The sequence below is a fragment of the Cetorhinus maximus genome, chromosome 4 (assembly GCF_964194155.1).
Source record: "Cetorhinus maximus chromosome 4, sCetMax3.hap1.1, whole genome shotgun sequence".
NCBI lineage: Eukaryota > Metazoa > Chordata > Chondrichthyes > Lamniformes > Cetorhinidae > Cetorhinus > Cetorhinus maximus.
In genome coordinates, this window is record NC_135882.1 from 108,381,699 (window position 1) to 108,395,683 (window position 13,985).

Here is a 13,985-nt window from a genome sequence, read left to right on the forward strand (position 1 = left end):
CTTGCACCTGGAGGCTGGAGAAATAGCAGAGGTATTAAACGCATACTTCACATTTGTCTTTACAAAGGGTGATGATGCTACCCAGGCCAAGGTGAGAGGGGAGGTAACTGGTACACTAGAAGAATTTACAATTTAGAAGGAGGTGGTGTTAAAAAGGCTATCTTTACTTATAATAGCTAGGGTACCAGGGCTGGATGAAATGCATCCAAGGATACTGAGGGAAGAGAGAGTGGAAATTGCAAAGGCCTCTGTGATAATCTTCCAGTCTTCTTGAGACACAGGTGGTGTCAGAGGACTGGAAAATTGCGAATGTTACACCCTTGTTCAAAAAGGGGTGCAAGAATAAAACCAGTGACTGCAGACTAGTCAGTTTGACTTCAGTGGTAGGGAAACATCTGGAAACTAGTTCGGGGCAAAAATCAGTAATTATCTGCACTTGTCTAAGTGATTGAGGAAAGCCAGCATGGATTCATTAAGAGAAAATCACATTTAACTAATTTGGAGTATTTTGAGGAGAGAACAGAGAAAGTTGATCAGGGGGATGCTGTTGTTGTGGTATATATGGATTTTCAAAAGGCATTTGATACAATGCTACACAACAGACCTGTGAGCAAAATCCTACTTTGTGGAATAAAAGGGAAAGTAGGCACTTGGATAAGAAATTGGCTGAGTGACAGGAAACAGAGTAGTGATAAATGGGTGTTTTTCAGAATGGAGGAACTTCTAAAAGACATAGGCATGTTGGTGGATTGGGCAGACAAGTGACAGATAAAGTTCAATGCAGACAAGTGCGAGGTGATTCATTTTGCCAGGAAGAATATGGAGACACAGTATAAAATTAAGGGAGAAACTCTAAAGGAGGTACAGGAACAGAGGGACCTCGGTGAATATGTGCATAAGTCATTGAAAATGGCAGGGCATGTTGAGAGGACAGTTAATAAAGCATAGAGAATCTTAGGCTTTATTAGTAGGGGCACTGAGTACAAGAGTCAGGAGGTCATGTTGAACTTGCATATGACACTAGTTAGGCCTCATCTGGAGTACTGCATCCAGTTCTGGGTGCCATACTTGAAGGTTTTGAAGGCATTGGAGAGAGTACAGAGGTGATAAGTGAGTATAGTGAGAAATTGTTCCCACTCAAGACAGCATCAAGAACTAGAGGGCACAGATTCAAAATAATTGGCAAAAGTGATGTGAGGAAAAATATTTTCACCCAGGGGGGTGTTGAAGTCTGGAACGAACTTCCAGAGAGGGTGGTGGAGGCAGGTTCAATCAAGGTATTCAAAAAGGAATTGGATTGCTATCCGAAAAGAGAGAATGTGCAGGGTTACCAGGAAAAGAAAGGGGGGTTGCACTAGGTAGAATGCTCTTTCAGAGAGCCAGTGCAGACTTGATGGGCCGAACGGCCTCTTTCTGCACTGCAAAGATTCTGTGATTCCTAATTGCCCTCAAGGTGGTGGTAGTGAGTCACCTTCTTGAACCACTGCAGTCTATGCAGTATTTCTACTTTCATAATTGCTCTGCCCCTACTCTTAATGGGTATCATTTTAGAAAAGCTTGGTTTTCCATCAAAAATCAAATCAATTACAGCATGCAGATGAAAAACAACATGGACACCAGAGTCACCATGGAAATTAATACAAAAGCTTTATTTGAATTGATACACTCTCACCTATTTTTTTGCTTCTTTCTTCACCACGGTGATGTGCAATAATCGGTGAGTAAATGAAAGGGCTCTTGGAGGACATGTTCTGACTGAGTGTGTTTTTTATCTTGAATGGGCGGAGATTAGGTGGGAGATTCAAGAGCTTTACAGACCTAATGGAAAAAGGAGAAAAGGAAGTTAAAACATCAACTTTTATAACCTCAAAATTTGGAACCATAAGTGATTACAAAAATACACATAAAAGAAAATATTTCATCCATTACAAAAATCTAGAAATAGCAAATAAGATAACTAATTGAAGTGGGTATACAATTTTTAAATTAAAAATCAGAACACACCTCAATAATCTATTAACTCAAATGTTTTAAAGAATAATTACTTTCGATTTTATATGGAGAATAAATGAGCCTCAAGATAGTTCAAGCATACAAGTGCTTTGATATGCCTAGTATTATCACTTGGCAAACTTGCCACAAAGCAGAATAAGGATTCGAAAACATATTGCTCCAAAATATTAAGTTGAATGCACTCAAATTCATGGTGTTTCTAACTTGAGCTACTCTACTCTTCCAAATCTATGAAAATTAAAATTTCCCTTTAAAAGAACTCTACTTTTACTGCAAGCCTCTTTAATTTCTCAATTATTACATTCTGCCACTTCAGTAATGCTGTAAGGAGGCCAGCAGACAAGTCCCATTACAGTTTCAAGTCCTTGTTTATTCCTCACTTGCAACCATAAAGTCTACACTGATTGCTTTGCATTATCTATATTCTCTCTTACTAATGCTATAACAGTATTTTTAAAGATTAAAGTTGAACAACAGAATTGTAATGGAGGGTAGTCAGGCTAGTCGCAGGGAGGGGTGAGGGGGTGGTCGGTAGTAGAGTTGCCCAGGAGTTATTAGTGGTTCTAATCCTTCTAGCTTTTCCTGGATAATTATTCTGCCAAGGGCGTTGGAACCATCCATCAGAAGTTTACAGTGTGTGTGTGTGTGTGTGTGTGTCTGCGTGTCTTAACTGAATTAAAGACAGCTGGTCTGAAGGCTTTGATGTTTCAGAAGAGAAGCTAGAAATGCTAAGTAAACATGGCTGAAGTTTTAGAATGTGAGGTGTAAAGGAAAATTTGCATTTTCAGATAAACCAGAGTAGTTTGAATTTAAAAGGAAAGGGTGAAATGTCACTCTTAGCTAGAAGAAGCCAAAAAGTATGTTTATTTTTCCAAAATTAACCGATAAAATTGGTACTATGAAAGATTTTTATTAATAAAAAGACATATAGAAACAATGAAAATAGCATTCAAAAGGGGAAAATATGTATAAAGGAGGGAAGGCTATGTGTAAGGCGGGGGCATTCTAAGATCCAACAAGTGTGAAAAGCCTCCAGCCTCTATGTACCACACTGCTGCCTATAGGAACTGAAGGTAAGGGGATTCACTGTAAATATCCCTGTCCAGGGTATCATGTGCTTTGCCTGTTAAAATCTATTTTGTTTTTACGGTTGCCTTAACAGGGGTGTAACTGGGAGTCAGATTAATTAGGGGAGCTGGGAGTTGTTACTATAGTAGTAATTTGTAGACCTATGTATGTGCTTACAATTATTTATTTTATTAATAACTGTTTAACTTAGTTTTGTAAAAAAAACCTCTAAGACTCAGTGGACTTATTACTACTGAATTCAAGGCACGCATCTCGAAAATACAAATTGCAAAATAGTTGTGGCAGTTGTTTCAAGTTTCCCTCTGGGATTTGAGCAGCTTAGTATTTACCATCCGCTGTGCCATAACACAGTTCTTGCACAGAGACTTCCAGGGGGTCCCCCAGCGCATCTTCTGGGATACCTCCAGAGGATGACCCCTGAAGATTAGGAGTCTTGGGCCAAAAATGCCTTATGTGAGCTTTTGTGGTTAATCGTGTGAAAGGCTATAAAGAGGTCAAGGAAGATAAGGAGGGATAATACGTCATTTGTGATATTGGTTTTGGTTTGGGCCATTTCAGTAATGCAACAGGAATGGAAACCTGATGGAACAGATTAATAAAATCTTAAGAAATAAGAGAAGTAGGAGGCCATTTAGCCCATCGAGCCTGCTCCACCATTTAGTGAAATCATGGCTGATCTGATTGTGGGTTTCATGCCACTTTCTTTCCTGTCCCCCATAATCCTCGACTCCCTTTTCAATCAAAAATCTGAATATATTCAAGGCTGAGTTAGACAATGGCCCAGCCCCCACTGCCATCTGCGAAAGAGAATTACAAAAGATTAATGACCCTCAAGAGGAAAGATTCATCCTCATTGAAGGGAAGATGGGTACAAATTTGAGAAGTGGCAACACATTTAAGGACTTGAGATAGAGGGAGGCTGAAGATTAAACAAAGGCAGTTTGCATGGAGAGAGGGATGGAGGGTGCTTTTTTGAGCAAGATGTTATGATGGTCATTTAGAAAACAATAGAAACCAATAACTAAGGATAAGAAATTATTCACAAAGTCAGCTAACATGGAGGCCAAAAAGGGGAAAGCGGTTCAAATAGGAAATAATTCTTCAGGGTAATCAACAAATAGAATAACATTCAGATCGAGTAGTAGAGTGATAATTTAGGAAACAATTGAATATCACAAAGTGGGGCTTTAGCATTACTGATGGATGAATTGAGGTGGGGCCACTGGTCTTCCTTATTCATAACTATCTTGTGATACTGAAGACTAATTCCATCCTTGGAAAAAGCAAATTTGAAAACCTGACTTCAGCTGTGTTACAAGCTCACAAGTCAGCTAGCATGGAAAATTTTAGGGTGCTTCAGGTTAAGTTTGCAGCTACAGCTTCTCAACCTCAATATTCAGTACTGACAAAAGATGCTAGGAAGGCAAGAGAAAAAAAATGCTTACATTGTAAAAGACCACATACTGGTACCATTAACTATTTGTGAGCTACTATTCTTTGCAGTGTGAAGCAGTCTTACCTGACAATTGGAAGTTTAGTAAGAGGGACTGGAGGTAATTTCACACCATCAGGAAGTGTGATAACCTCCATTGTACCAGGGCACTTTGCTGTGTAGTTCTCCAAACTCTGAGAAACTTCCTTCTTCTCTGCAAAACAGTACCATAAATGGAAACAAAATATAACTTGGTTCTTTACTCAATAGAAGTTCCAAATTGTAGGATCTTGGTCAGAGTGAAACCATGGGAAAGAGTAAAATCAATCACATGTGGAAAATGAACTGTAAACTTAAGTGATGCATCCCAATTCGTCACAATACTTGAGCAGTTCACCAACAGCCTTTATCAAAATTGTTTGCAATCGTGCAGTGTTTTGTTTTTAACCTGAATTCTAACAAAAATAATCACTTTCCTGAAGAGAGATGTAATTACATCACATGCCATTCCATGGTCAAGGTTGAAGCCTGTTCCATGGGATCTGCCAATACCACTCTGAAACCGTACAGTAGGAGATGCAGAATAATCCCAGATAACAAAACTCCACCTTTTTACTCCACCTCTTCAAAAGGGAACTACTGAACTTTCAGCACCCTGATAACAGTCCGATCAATAATGGAACTACGTCATTTGAAAACTTTGCAATGTTGATTATAGGGAATTTGAAATCTTATAACCAAGTACTCTGGATCAACAAGATTCAAGAAACGGTAACAATACAAGGAATGCTACATATGTAGAGCACTAATTCATCAATGCATCCTGTTTAACAAAAGCACCTCAAGTACGTCGTGACACTTGCCATTTCATTATTTTAACCCTAACCTTATCGAACACAAGACTTTTAATAGCCTTGAGAATGCAAGTAGCCTTCATTCTATATTTACAATGCTGCACAAAAACGAACTACACAGTGGCACAGTGGAGAAAATTCAGCTTTCAGCTGAAAGCAAGACATTTCAAAATTTTACACATTGTCAGGCCCACACTGTAAGCAAGATCAAGCTAAACTTACTTCATTATTTCAACACAAAAAGTAGTCTTCCAATCAATGGATGTGGTGGCGTAGTGGTATTGTCACTGGACTAGCAATCCAGAAGCCCAGGCTAATGCTCTGGGGACACAGGTTCAAACTGGTGACATTTAAATTAATAAAAAACCTGGAATAAAAAAAGCTATAAAAGCAAAGAACTGCGGATGCTGGAAATCCAAAACAAAAACAAAAACAAAAATACCTGGAAAAACTCAGCAGGTCTGGCAGCATCGGTGGAGAGAAGCACAGTTGACGTTTCGAGTCCTCATGACCCTTCAACAGAACTAAGTAAAAATAGAAAAGGGGTGAAATATAAGCTGGTTTAAGGTTGGGGGGCGGGGGGGGGAGGAGACAAGAAGAGCTAGGTAGAGGGCCAGTGATGGTGGAGATAACCAAGAGATGTCACAGACAAAAGGACCAAGAGGTGTTGAAGGTGCTGATATTATCTAAAGGAATGTGCTAATTAAGGGTAGAAAGCAGGACAGGCAAGGTACAGATAGCAGATAGCCCAAGTGGGGTGAAGGGAAGGGATCGAAATAGGCTAAAAGGTAGAGATAAAACAATGGATGGAAATACATTTAAAAATAATGGAAATAGGTGGGAAAAGAAAAATCTATATAAATTATTGGAAAAAAACAAAAAGGAGGGGGAAAAAACGGAAAGGGGGTGGGGATGGAGAAGAGAGTTCATGATCTAAAATTTTTGAACTCAATATTCAGTCCGGAAGGCTGTAAAGTGCCTAGTCGGAAGATGAGGTGCTGTTCCTCCAGTTTGCGTTGACGTAGATTCCTTCACCCCACCCTACCCCCACTAGGGCCATCTGTACCTTGCTTGTCCTGCTTTCTACCCTTAATTAGCACATTCCTTTAGATAATATCAGCACCTTCAACACCTCTTTGTCCTTTTGTCTGTGACATCTTTTGGTTATCTCTACGTATCACTGGCCCTCTATCTAGCTCTTCTTGTCCCAACCCCTCCCCCCCACATCTTAAACCAGCTTATATTTCACCCCTTTTCTATTTTTACTTAGTTCTGTTGAAGGGTCATGAGGACTCAAAACGTCAACTGTGCTTCTCTCTACCGATGCTGCCAGACCTGCTGAGTTTTTCCAGGTATTTTTGTTTTTGAATAAAAAAAGCTAGTCTAATGGTGACAACGAAACCATTATTGACCATCTTTAAAACCCATCTGGTTCACTAATGTCCTTTAGGGAAGGGAATCTGCTGTCTTTACCTGGTCTGGTCTGACCTGCATATGACTCCAGACCCACAGAAATGTGGTTGACCCTAAAATGCCCTCTGAAATGACCGAGAAAGCCAAGCTGTAGCAAACTGCCATGAAATCTAAAAGGAAAGAAACTGGACGGACCACCCAGAACCGACTTAGACACTGGAAACGACAATTACACACCCAGCCCTGTCAACCTGCAAAGTTCTCCTTATTAACACCTGGAGGCTTGTGTCAAAATTGCGAGAGCTGTCTCAGACTAGTCAAGCAACAGCCTGACAGTCATGTTCATAAAATCAAACCTTACGGATGATGATCCAGACACCACCACCACGCCTGGGTATGCCCTGTCCTACCAACAGGACAGACCCACCAGAGGTGGCAGCACAACGGTATATAGTCAGGAGGGAGTCCTCAACATCGATTCTGGACCCCATGAAGTCTCATGGCACCAGGTCAAACACAGGCGAGAAAACTTCCTGCTGGTTACCACCACCCGCCCCCCCCCCCGCCCCCCCACCCCCACCCCCAAACCCCTCTGCTGATGAATCAGTACTCCTCCATATTTAACACCACTTGGAGGAAGCACAGAGGATGGCAAGGGCACAGAATGTACTCTGGCTGGGGGACTTCAATGTCCATCATTAAGAGTGGCTCAGTAGCACCACTATTGACCGAGCTAGCTGGGTCCAAAAGGACCCAGTTGCTGGATTGGGTCTCAGTAGGTGGTGAGGGAAACAAAAACTTACTTGGCCTGATTCTCACCAACCTATCTGTCACAAATGCAGCTATCCATGACAGAATTAGAGGGAGTGAGCACTTTGCCTTTATGGAGACAAAGTTCTGTCTTCATATTAAGGGTACTCTCCATCGTGATGTGTGGCACTATCACTGGGCTATATGGGATAGATTTTGAACAGGTCGAGCAATTCAAAACTAGGGATCCATGTGGCGCTGTGGGCCATCAGCAACAGCAGAACCGTATACAAAAACATTCTGTGCCTCATGGCATGACCATCAAGCCAGGGGATTAACCCTGGTTCAATGAAAAGTGCAGGAGGGCATTCCAGGAACAGCACCAGGCATAGCTAAAAAAGGTGAAGCTACAATACAGGACTACTTGCATCCCAACAGTGGAAGCAGCATGCGATAGACAGAGCTAAGCAATCCCATAACCAAGAAATCAGATCTAAGCTTTGTAGTCCTGCCACATCCAATCATGAAAGGTGGTAGATATTTAAATTACTAACTGGAGAAGGAGGTTCCACAAATATCCCCATCCAAAATGAGCACGCAAATCAGTGCAAAAGACAAGGCTGAAGCACCATCAACATCCAATGTCGACATCCTGGGGGTTACCATCGACCAGAAACTGAACTGGACCAGCCACATAAATATTGTGGCTACAAGAGCCGGTCAGAGGCTTGGAACTCTGTGGAGAGTAACTCACCTCCTGACTCCCAAAGCCTGCCCCCCATCTACAAGGCACAAGTCAGGAGTGTGATGGAATATTCTCCACTTTCCTGGATGAATGCAGCTCCAACAGTACTGAAGGAGCTTGAAAGAATCCAGTACGCTTGATGGCACCCCATCCACCACCGTCAACACACTCTCCCTCCACCTCTGACACAGTGGCTGCAGTGTGTACCATCTACAAGATGCACTGCAGCAACTCACCAAGACTCCTTCACCAGCACCGTCCGAACCCGTGACCTCTACCACTTAAAAGGGCAAGGGCTGTATGTGCATGGGAATGCCACCAGCTGAAAGTGCCGCCACCAAGTCATACACCATCCTAACTTGGAACTATATCGCCGTTCCTTCACTGTCACTGGGTCAAAATCCTGAACTCTCTCCCCAGCAGCACTGTGGGTGCTCCAACCACACATGGGCTGCAGCAGTTCAAGAAGGCTACGTACCAACACCTTCTCAAGGTCAATTAGAGATGTGCAGTAAATGTTGGTCTAGCCAATGACACCCACATCCTGTAAAAGAACTTTAAAAATTTATATCCAAAAATTTATGAACTAATGAAACCATGATTTAATGCTGTTTAAGCTGTTGGTCTTCTTTCTATTTCTTCGCTGTAACTTCTGAAATGATATGGTTTCCCAAACTGAACTACGTTCCTGGATATCTAGCTTTTTCTCAAATTCATTTGTCTTGCAACTCTTTCTCCACTGGCTCCAATACCCCTTCGCTTTTCTTTCGCACCCGTTCCTTCTCCATATCAATGATCTTTTCTATTCACATCCAATCACAACCATAAGGGGAAAACCCTACATTTACTGGAAATATTTGAACAGAAAAAAAAACAGAATGTTATAAACACTTATAAGACCAGTCAGTATCTGCTGAGAGCACAAATGAACTAATGTTCTGGGTGGAGATCTCTTGTCAAAATTACAGTACATTACAGATGAACTGTGTTGTGCATACATTTTTCTCACCTCTCTCTTTTTAACCCATTTCCTTTTTAACTTACAGGTATTAGAGGTAAGCAGTGGTTTAAGTCTATTTTACCAAAGACAAATAAGCTAACTAACTGATTATAATACATACTTTTACAATACAAATGCCTTCTACCTAACTTATTCCAAGGAAAATGATATAAGACTGCAAAGTAAAGCTACATTTTTTTAATCATTGCAGGAGTTCATGCTGGCTTGGATTATTCTCTTGAGAACTGCAAACCATTTCCAAGGTTCAAACAAACAGTTACAGCTCCTTCAATATCCTGAAGACAGTTAACAAGATTTTGTAGAGTTGAAGAAGTATCAACCCCACTCAAAAATAATTGGCCACCAGGTCATCTGGTCAAAAACAGCTGACCCCCTCACTCAAGCTTTGGAGACAACCAAACAAAATTTAAAGCATATGTATCAAGCTAAGCTTGGTACAAGATTCTGGCTGCAGCTGACTTTAAAACTCCCTGGGTATTGTGGCTAGATTTAAGCAATAGTCAAATAAGCCAAAACTAGATGACATTTTTTGTCAAACGCTCTACACTGCAATGCTTCACCCAAAACACCAGCTCAAGACTAACCTAGGCATAAAGTAAGGATGTAATGCATTACTGTATTCTACCTTGATCGGAGAGGAAATCGAGCATGGTTTGAAGCAGGAAAGACAGATGACGAACTGCAAGAGCAGGATTTCCCATTCGTCTTGAAGCGTAAACAAGCTCATGTAGTAAGCGCATTTGTACTGCTGGCCAGCCTTTGTGAGCTCCTGCAATATTAATTAAGAATTAATAATCAGAATAACCGCACACAGAAGACCATTAGTGAGATATAAAATGGGACTATGACTGGGGTAAGGAAATCAATGTTAAATGCTATATTTTAAAATCGAGTAGAGCTGCAGAGGAACTTTGATGTGCACATACACCAGTCACGAAAGGCAGCAGGCACAAGTAAATGAGGCCCAAAAAGAGGCAGATTGAATTTTGGTTTTGTGTTGTAAGTTGGCTGAATTATATTTTCCAACATAAAGGTACACAAAGCTAAGTCAGTAATTAAACTGAATGCTAGGGAATGGCAAGGAAATCAAGGCTAATTACAATGTAGAAGGATGGCTTAAACAGAACATGTTACCATCAATAAGATGCAACCTTGTCCTAACCAGATGTAGGATATCTTTAGAAAGACCAATAATATGCAGGGCATAGAATGATGTTTTTTTAAAGACATATAGTGCAGTGGTTCCAGGTGGCTATAGACAGAGTTAAATATGTCAGTTCATTGCTTAAGCTGTCCAAGATCAAGATGAAGAAAGTTAAGCCAGCCCTATGGAGAAGCAGCCATGGCAGTAGATGTGGTCATCATGATGGGTAGAAATTAAACAACGGAAGGAAGTGTCATACAAAGTAGACAACACAAGTGTTGGCGGAAAAGTATAAAAAGTGACCAACTCCATTGATAATCAGACAAGGTTGAGAAGAAACCGATTTAACAATAGGATATGCCTGATCAGCAGGTACCATGAATGATAACGCCTCTGCTTGGTGTACTTACTACTGAAATATTCACAATTTTCTGAAATCTATTAAATGTTCAGTTATTTTACCGCAGCATTGAATTCTCAGAAATGTTTCAAACAAGCAAGTCTTTTGATTTGCAGCCTGTTGCATACACAATTTAACTTCTGCCAAGATCCATAATACAGCTGAGGGAAAATTTATAACTTCAGTGCCCAAATATTTACAAATTTACATGTGTAGACTGCATTCTCCAATCCAAAACACCAATAGTTACAGCCTGCTCAATTGGATTTCATAATTCTTAACAATTACAGAACTTGAGTATCACTGAAAAAAGACATTTTGTCAAAGCTTTTCATCGTGCACTCATCAGGACAATCGCAAGAATACCATTGGGAAGCAATAATTTTATACTGTATGAGAAGCAGAGTATAAAGTTGCTGCTTCCTGGACATTGGTATTCTTGCAATTGTCCTGATGAGTGCAAGATGAAAAGACTTGACAAAATGTATTTTTTCAGCGATACTCAAGTTCCGTACTACCAAACGACTATTAATTACAGATTCCTTAGATTTTTTTAAGAAAATTACAAGTGTTCTTTATTATACTGTTACAGGGTCAAAGGTTATCACGTTCTGTTAATATATATATTAAAAATAGATATTTTCAGACATTAATATTCCCAGTAGCTTGAGAAAAAGTTATTAATGGAAAAGATATCCTATTTCTCTTGTGTTTTTAACACTCAGTCATTCATTATTTTTACATTGCTACTGGTGCAGCATCTTCAATTTATCCAGGAGGTCCAAGATAGCACCAGAGAGGTTATCATTTATAGTACCTGATTTAAAAAGTTTGATTACAAAATATTTTTGAAGCATGAATCCATGTACTAATACTTTTCCACTATTAATACAACACTGGCACTGTATTGTTTGTGTGATGCATGTTCATAATTAAGCTAAATTTTTTGTAATGTTCAGAAAATAACTAACATTATACCATCAATGTTACCCAAGTGCATTTTTGAAAGGTTACTAGTAGACTAGTTGATGTTTTTTTGTAGGTTTTCAAGAACACACTTCATTTACAAGACAGTCAGCCTTGCCTACGCATTGTGCTTGCAAATTGTACAAACACTGTGAATGGAACAAACTCAGCTCTGTGCATGTCAGGATCTTCTAAGAGAGTTAAGCCAAGGGAATTAACTCAAAGGGTAGGACACTCGCTTTACATGCGAGAGATCGTGGGATTGGCACCCGCATTCTCCAATTATCCTGGTTTGACAAATTTATTCAGAGTTCTTTGAAGATCTAAAAAGCAGGGTGGACAAGTAGATGAAGTGCATTTGGATTTTCAAAAGGCATTCAATAAGGTGTCACAAGAGTGACTGCAAAAGTAACAGGTCATTGTGTTAGAGGTGATAAATTAGCATAAATAGAGGATTGGCTAACTAACAGGAAACAAAGTCAGAATAAATGGGTCATTTTCAGGTTGACAAACTTCAACTAATGGAGTGCTACAGAGGTCAGTGCTGGGGCCTCAACTATTTATGATCTATATTAGTGACTCGGATGAAGGGACCAACTGTATTGTTGCCAAATTTGCTGATGATACATAGATGGGTAGGAAAACAAATTGTGAGGAGGGTACGAAGAGTTTGCAAAGGCATCTAGACAGGTTAAGTGTACAGGCAAATATCTGGCAGATGGAGCATAATGCAGGGAAATGCAAGGTTGTCCACTTTGCCAATAAAACAGAATATTATTTAAATGGAGAGAGACTGCAGAATGCTGCAGTAGAGGGGGATCTGGGTGTCCTTGTACCTGAATCACATAGTTAGCATGAAGGTACAGCAAGTAATGAAGAAGACAAAAGCTATGTTGGCTTTTATTGCAAGGAGGATGGAGCATAAAAACAGAGAAGTCTTGCTGCAAACGTATAGGACATTAGTGAGAACACACTTGGACTACTGTGGACAGTTTTGGTTTCCTTCCTTAAGGGGAGATATAGTTACATTGGAAGCAGTTCAGAGAAGGTTCATGAGTTGATTCCTGGGATGGAGTGGTTGTCTTATGAGGAAAGATTGAGCAGGTTGAGCCAATAATCATTGGAGTTTAGAAGGAGGAAAGGTGATCTTATTGAAACATACAGGATTCTGAAGGGGCTTGACAGGGTAGATGCTGAGAGGATGTTTCCTCGCATGGCGGGGGCGGGGGGTGCAGATCTCGAACTAGAGGCACAGTTTAAAAATAAGTGGTGTCCCACTTAAAGCAGACATGAGGAGAAATTTCTTCTCTCAGAGGGTTGCTAATCTTTGGAATTCTCTGTCCCAGAGAGCAGCTGAAATCAGGTCATTGAAACTCAGCCTTGAATATATTCACATATTTTTGATCAGCAAGGGAGTCAAGGATTATGGGGGACAGACAGGAAAAAGTGGAGTTAAAGCCACAATCAGATCAGCCATGATCTTATTGAATGGCAGAGGAGGCTCAATGGGCCAAATGGCCAATCTCTGTTCCTATTTCTTATGATCTTATCAGTTTGAAAAGATAGGATGCACTTACTTTAAAATTTTGCTAAGATTGAAAAACAAATTTTACCTTTGCTGAAGTCTTGGGGATCCAATGACAAACTATATCCAGGTAGTGTTTCTAACAACAGCTTATAGCAAGCTCTCCACCCAGGGTCAGCAATTGATGGTGTCACACATTGCATTGCAGCGACACGTTTGAAGAAGGCAGCTTTACGATGAAAACCTATCAGTTCATACAACTCAGAAAGGACACTGTATCGCTGAATTTTCTCCTCTTCAGAAAGCTGCAAAAAGATACAATAATATAATCTCAATTATCATATGAGATAGAAAATACCAAACACGTGCAATATGTATTATTCAGTAAGAGCATACAAATAGATAACTAGGTTTTGAGAGCATAACACCCAGTGGTATAGTAATTATAAAATATTTCCAAATTGAGAGATTGAGACAGGTGGCAAATCTATTTTGATTCTCTGTTCTAAATCCCTTGCATTCAATATTGCACCAATAGTCCTCCAATCCCAATCCTTCAACTGACACAGTCTGCTTCTATCAATCCTGTCCTATCCTCTCATAACTTTAAACATTATATTATCCAGTAAACTG

At 40.1% G+C, this 13,985-nt stretch overlaps 1 protein-coding gene across 5 annotated transcripts in view; it reads right to left on the reverse strand.

Annotated features, from left to right (window-relative positions):
• The window catches only part of trappc9 (trafficking protein particle complex subunit 9), a 971,003-nt gene that overhangs the window by 873,736 nt on the left and 83,282 nt on the right, over positions 1–13,985 (reverse strand). For all 5 annotated transcript variants that reach the window (XM_078540606.1, XM_078540605.1, XM_078540610.1 and 2 more), the window contains 4 exons: positions 13,441–13,657; positions 9,943–10,086; positions 4,622–4,748; positions 1,673–1,818 (listed from right to left, as the gene is read on the reverse strand). In XM_078540606.1, coding sequence (XP_078396732.1) covers positions 1,673–1,818; positions 4,622–4,748; positions 9,943–10,086; positions 13,441–13,657 — 634 coding nt within the window. The remainder of the gene's footprint in view (positions 1–1,672; positions 1,819–4,621; positions 4,749–9,942; positions 10,087–13,440; positions 13,658–13,985) is intronic.